Source organism: Artemia sp. Qi Xiang Cuo, chromosome 1 (genome assembly GCF_049724085.1).
Source record: "Artemia sp. Qi Xiang Cuo chromosome 1, ASM4972408v1, whole genome shotgun sequence".
Classification (NCBI taxonomy): Eukaryota; Metazoa; Arthropoda; class Branchiopoda; order Anostraca; family Artemiidae; genus Artemia; species Artemia sp. Qi Xiang Cuo.
This window is the reverse complement of record NC_142794.1, coordinates 26,063,569-26,070,625: the sequence shown is the minus strand read 5'-3', so window position 1 is coordinate 26,070,625 and position 7,057 is coordinate 26,063,569. Positions and strand designations below refer to the sequence as shown.

The 7,057-nt window shown below is 35.5% G+C and overlaps 1 protein-coding gene across 1 annotated transcript; it reads right to left on the bottom strand.

Moving 5' to 3' along the window:
- Window positions 1-6,441: 6,441 nt before the first annotated feature.
- LOC148956158 (uncharacterized) lies at window positions 6,442-6,840 on the bottom strand. The gene has a single exon (XM_089089508.1). The coding sequence runs from the start codon at window positions 6,838-6,840 to the stop codon at window positions 6,442-6,444; it is 399 nt and encodes a 132-aa protein (XP_088945634.1).
- Between the last annotated feature and the right edge of the window lie 217 nt (window positions 6,841-7,057).

The following is a 7,057-nucleotide window of genomic DNA, read 5'->3' as shown; positions in this document are numbered from 1 at the left end:
GTTGTTCCACTTATTTGTTTATGTAGAATTAATGTCAAGATGTTTTGATTATTTAATACTGAGAATAAAGAAATTCAACTGAATATAAAACAAACATCCCCAACATTTTATGTTTATATGTAAAAACTTGGCTCCTCTTTTTGGAAGGGACCAAAGGGTATAATTTAAGAGGTATGAAAATTTTGCTTATTTTTTTAATTGTTAAAAATGCGTACAAGTACAATTTCAAATTCTGAAAGAAACACTAGAAACACAAAAGTGAAAATAAAATGTGATTGTTCGAATTGGGGACTTTCATAACCATAGATTAGTTTAAAAAAGTTATGAAAGATTATATATCGAGTTTTCTGAGGCAGAGCTTTTGCGTTGCTTATTGCAAAGAGCCACGAGACTTCAATGTATTATTATAATTTTTCTAGGGACACTTCATATGAACGAGTGGTCGTACAAACTTCGGAGGGTGCTCTTTCAATTGGAAATCGAAGTTTATAATACCTTTTTAAGAGTCGAAGGTGATCAGAGACCAACCGGCGATCAATCCTTAAATGCTAAAAGGAAAACTCTTCAGAAGGTAAGACAGCGTGTTCAGAGATTATACAATATTCGTGCAAGGTTGGATGTCATAGTAAGGGAAAGAGAAGTCTGACAGCCTGGCAAAATCCTCCTCCAACTTTCCACGAATATCTTAAATATCTAAACACGGTGTCTCACCTTGTTTGGACATCCTTCTCTCAAACATCGTCTTGTTTTCACAGCAGTCATCCCACACTTTCAACAAATTGGAGACTCAGTCATCCTTTTCCGGGATTGATGCTTCCCAGAGTTTCAAATTCCTCTTGTGCCTTCAGAGACGATTCTTACATCGAATCTTTTCAGTCAGAGGACTCATTTAGTCAAGGTGAAGCTAAATTCTTCTTTTCATTACATCCAACCTTCCTGTTCAAATTTTTTTCTACCCGTCCAATACTCTAACTTCTCACCGCCACCTTCCAGTAGCTCTGAGAAATGGAAATAAAACAGTCTGATTCCAACATCTCAATGATATTTCCCTTCTGAAGACTTTTCCTTTTAACATTTAAGGATTGTTGGTAAAAAAACTTATTCGCCCGAATCACCAATCAATTTCAGATATTTTCATTGAAAGAAGGATTCCATTTTAAAGCCAAGTAATTAGTTCGGATAGAAAACTGAACATCTGTAATTTCCACTATTTGGAAACTTTAATTAGAACATGAAAGCACCAAAAGCCTTATAAGTAATCTAAGTTCATATTAAATATGAAATGGATTATTTCTGGAATTGAATCATCTAAAGACAAGTCATTACATACATCACTGCTAATATTTATTAAAAAGAGAGTCTATTGTGGAAAAAAGCCGCTACCAGTCTAATCGAATACACAATATTCAACATACTATACATTTATAACCTAATTTGATTTTATTTATGGTTATGAATTCATAAGAAATAGTTTGGATCAACAACATGAATACAGAAAGACCACTACATTAGAAACTGTCTTAATAAAACTCTTTCCTAATTTTTTTTATTTTTTTATGCAACTGAAGATCGCAGTCACCTATGTCAAGTGTTATCTTACTGTTGCTGATACGCCTAAGACCTGTTTCTTATATTTCCTTAATTATGAGACTGTCACTAATAACTGTTTGCTAATTAGTTCTCAAAAGCAGAATCAGCAATGCAATATAAAACATGAAGATCAAAGTAAGAATAAACACACATTACCCTGCTAATCCCTCCTTTGAGAAAAACTTGGAAAGCAGTTGGTGACAATCATATCAGAAGTACAAAAGTGTCAAATAGGACTTTTAGGCGTAACAGTGACAGTGTTGGACGGTGCAGTGACGGTTGTAAGGAGGCCTTAATTTTGTGTAATTTAGTTACTCAATTTTAGTAAAACTTGGAATTTCCTTTGCTTTAATAGATCAGAAATAAAGCGACAATTTCAACTTAGCTTAAATTTGAAAATAACTTCGCTTTGCATAACCAGTCATAAATTTTGTAGAGACACTTCTTTGTTAAACTATCGAACGACTTTTGAACCCGTAAAAAATATTTGAAGACCTAATTTAGACCAGTTTGGTATAAAACAAATAGGAACGCAAGGCCTTGAAATACTGAAAAAAACTACTTTTTAACAAAAGTTGTTGATTGGCTAAAAGAGCAGGGGAAGGTGGCTAAACGGATCAAGCAGCAAAATGAATATAACTTACGGATGAAAGACAAATCGGGGTAGTTTTGCCTCGGAACCAAGGAATATGAGTAAGTGAAGTTCTTTATAACTAGGATAGAAAGCTACTACTAGCCTGCATTAATTTCCTTTGAGAACCACTGAAATAATATAATTAGCTTCAAAGAGATTTCTGTCGCCTGGGTTAAACTCAGGTCTTATGCTGAGTTGAGTTAATAGATTTAATACGTAAATTTGAGATAATTTAACTGAAATTGGAGTCAGACCAGAAATTCCCATTTGAGGGTTGTCAATAGACTTATAAAGGGTTTATTGATTATGGGATGGAAAATCTAACTAAAACAGATTACCAATAGAAAAATAAGCGCAAAAATACCTTAGGCCTCTAGAAATTTTATTATATTTTGGTGATTTGGGTTTATAATTCGGTTAATATATTTCGCTTAGCCAAAGCTTGAACTATTCCGAAAAAGGACAGCATTTTAAAGGTTAAAAAACCAAAGATTAATTTCTTCCCAGAAATTGAAACATGTTGAAGAAGGCCAAAAAAATTGGAGGGAAACTTGGCCCTCTCCCACGCTCATTTTTTCCCAAAGTCACCCAATCAAAATTTTCAGATAGCCATTTTGTTCAGCATAGTCGAAAATCTAATAAATATGTCTTTGAGGATGACTTAGTTCCCCACAGTTCCCGGTGCGAGGACTGCAAATTATGAACTTTGCCCATTGTTTACATACAGTATTAGTTATTGGGAAATATACAGACGTTTTCAGGAGGGATTTTTCCTGGTGGGGGGGCTCAGAGGAGGGGTTTACGAGGGATGATCTTTCCATGGAGAATGTCTCCTTCGGGGAAGGGACATTTCTATGAAGGGGGCACCGGATTTACCAGCATTATTTAAAAAACGATCAGAAATTGAATAAAAAAAACAAGTTTTTTCAACTGAAAGTAAGGAGTAACACTAAAACTTAAAACGAATAGAAATTATTACGAATATGAGGGGGTTCGCTCCCTAGTCAATACCACGCTCTTTACGCTAAAGTTTTTTTTAGTGATTTCAAAGAGCTATCTATTCTAATTAACGGCCTTTGTGATTCAGGGATTTGTGATTCGAACAGAATTCAAACTTTAGCGTAAGAGCGAGGTATTGACTAGAGCACAAACACCCTTATATACGTAATAATTTCTGTTCGTATTAAGTTTTAATGTTGCTCCTTACTTCCAGTTGAAAAAACGTGTTTTTCTATTTAATACAGGCAAAGCAGCAAGCCTGATCTTTCTCAATGCTATAGTAGAGGTGAAAAATTTTCTGTACTAGATTTTTACAAAACAGTTTGGGTGTTTAGGGTCTTTGTATCTTGTTTTTTTGTCAACAGGAAAAGTAACTATAGGCTGGTTAGGTACATGATCTATGAAATTAAGTTTCTGCAGATCAGTTAAAGTATCATTTTTCCTCCGTTCTGGGTTGCGTTCTACCATCCCAGACCTGCTTCGTCCAGCGTATTTTGAGAAGTTCCTCATCTACTTGTCATGCTCGCTTGTTTAGAAACCAGAAAACATTCAGTTTTTTTTAAGAGTTTAAAAGTGTTCCCAGGAAGTGATTCCCCAGATCAAAGCCCTCGGTCGCAAAGGTGACTTCGTCGAAGAAGACCGCTGTTCGTGACCGCCTCTTGAGTTCCCCTGCTTACCTTTTTTGGCGATAAGCAAAAGATTTGCCGAAAAAACATCTAGTTAGTGACATTTTAGATGTTGGTTAGTTGGTCTTTCGCTACAGAAGGGAACGTCATAATTAGTCTCTCTTGGGTCTGAAATAGAATTGATTTTAGGAATAAACCGAAATATTCCCGGCACCGTAAGAAACTATAAAAGATAATTTTATAAGTTGTGTCCTGGAAAAAGCAATGAGGCCGAAGAAAAGTTGACCGTCTCATATACGCACGGAATAATTTTCATTCAGTTTTGAGTTTCAATGTTACCCTTTACGTTCGCTTGAATTATTTTTATTTTATGAGATAAAGATCCAAATCATTACTAGATTTAAATTATTCATAGTCAAAACAGAAGTTGGATTCAGTGACAATTTCGAATGGGTCGAGAATAAAAAAAAAAAAACAATTTTCACCCAGTGTCAACACTCAAATTTACTATTCATGTAAAGTGACAAGCTCTAGGTGGAAAACTGTTTTGTTTTTGAGTAAGTTTAAGCGCTAGCCACCCTAGCTTGGGTGATGAGATGCATCAACTATAGGCTTTTATTAACGTTCATACATTAAGCATTAAAAAGAAATTTTTCAACTTGGAATTTTTTTTTTTGCCGATTGTACCATAGCTCTGTAAAATGTTTAATGAGACTATTTTTAAATACTATTTTCATAATTTTTATCGAGATTCGTTTTTAATTATTTCACAAGTACAGAGAATATTCGAAGATATTTATCACTTTCTACATTTTTCTTTTATTTCTGATGACCTCGTTGACTTTATGGTAAATATTTACCAAATCATATTATTGAGTTAGGAATAAAGTGAATACACCATTCGATGCCTTTTTTTATGCTGATTATGAATATAATAATCATTTCTATCGGAAATGAATTTCAGCCCCCCCAACCTAACCCCCACCCCCATATGCACAAATATATATCCTGAATTGACAAATATAGGGGGGGGGCGCTAAAATCGATAGAAATTTTCGATAGCAATGATTATTATATTCGTAATCAGCATAAAAAAAGGCATCGAATGGTATATTCACTTTATTCGTAAGTCAATAATATGATTTGGTAAATATTTACCGACTTTATTTCTGAAAGGAAAACTGGTGGAAAAAACAGTTGAAAATGATGGGAGTCTTATACAAACTCAATCATCCATTCTCTTGTAATTGTTTTGTAACAAACCTAGAAATTGATATAAAATATGTTGTCATGTGAGGTTAAATCTTTTTCCTGGTTTGGTTCTTGGAACTAAGCTGAAACAATCGGCTACATTGAAATACATAATTGCACAGAAACAATATTGATGAGTGACAATTATAATTGCAAAAAACTGAAATCGGTAAGAGATTAAAGGTCAACCTTTATAATGGCACCTATAACAGAGATTATTTTGGAAGGGACTGTAGTATGAAGAGGAAGGTGCAATTTTATGGCAGTAGCTGAAATATATAAATTATGAAAAATACTGAGAAGAATCACATTATTTAATGGGATCAAGGCTTGAAGCCCCCCCCCCTCCATTCACTTACATGTCTCTCTTTTGCCGACCGAACGAAAGTTCTAATCTACGATTTACTGTACGATACACAGCTGAAATTTTACGAATTTCATCCTATATTTTCTTTCAACAGCTTTGATTTTAGTAATAAAAAGAACGAGCTAATTTTATTTTGCCAACTTTTCAATGAAAAAAATAACAATTTTATTGATAGGCTAATGTAACCTGTAGCAACAATGGAGTACCCTGAGCAAGTCGGTGTGTCTTTTCATTCACGCAGTATTACAAGTCTCTCTACTCCCTTCAAGTTCCTAGAAACTTTCTCAACATAGGCTCTCACTTTTTTTATATGGCGACTCAAGCCACGAGCATTTATTAGTTTTTGGCTATGTGACAATTTTGGCCGTAAGTGAATCATGTGATGACTGTAGAAGTTTATCACTTGTTATTGTTATCATTGGAATTGATTTATGCCAAATGTTTTTTTGGGCAAATCAAAGGACAGCCTCTTTTCTATAGAGCTGTTATGCTTCACGCATCGCTATCTCAATATATCCAAATAAGCAAAAGATACTTCTTGAACTCCCTACAGAGAGATTGCAACGGACGAAAACGAATCATCAAAAACTAATTGACTTATGTCCAGGACGTCCTCGAGGTTCTCGTTGGGTCATCTTCTTTATATGTTGACGGACCAGCTCTCTGTTGGATATTCGATCATCTGCATGATTTAAAAGTTGCAGGAGGTCGTTTCCGAAGTTGTCTCACCATCTTTTCCTTGGTATATGTCAGGGCGGCGACTGTCTTGTACTCTACCTTGGAAAATAACTATGGCAGTCGCGACTTCTTTATCCGGTGAACGTGGCCGAGATATCCAAGTTGTTGTCGGTGCACTCTCTGGAGTATTGTTATTGTTCGCTCCAGCTGCTACGAAGTTCTAGGTTAGAGACTCTTTCAAGGTAAGATATGCCGGCTATACGGCGAATGCATTTTATTTCAAATGCTGAAATTTTTCACTCGTCCTCCAGTTTCAGAGTCCACTTCTGGCAGGCATATAGGGCAACAGAAACGATTAAAGAGTCGAAGAGTCGTAGCTTTAGTTGTATTGATATATGTTTATTCTTGAAGAGGGGGAGCAGCCTCTTGTAGCTTGCACTTTCTGATGCAAGTGTCCTTTTTGTGTCGTCACTGCAACTGTTGTCCGATTTTAATAGACTCCCTAGGCATACGAATTGGGTGACCAATTCAACTACTTCGCTTTTAACAATGAAATGAACGGGAGATGGTCTGGAGTCTCTAGTTGTACGCAAGACTTTCGTCTTTTTCGGATTAATGGTCATGCCGAAGGTATTTGCTGTGGATCCTAGTTCAGAAGTTTGAGTCGGTAATCTAGGTACAGTTTCAGCAAGCATATCAAGGTCGTCAGCGTAAGCTAAGATGTCTATGGAGACTCCGCTAATGTTCAGGCTTACATTATTTTCTAGTAGGGTTAGGATAGCGTGCAAGAACAGTTTGAATAGTTGAGGAGAAAGTGTGCAACCCTGAAGTACAAATCGAAGTCGTTTCAAACTCTTCTGTCTACCTTTCTAGTATTTAAATGTAGCTGCGATGGTTATCAATAATATTTTG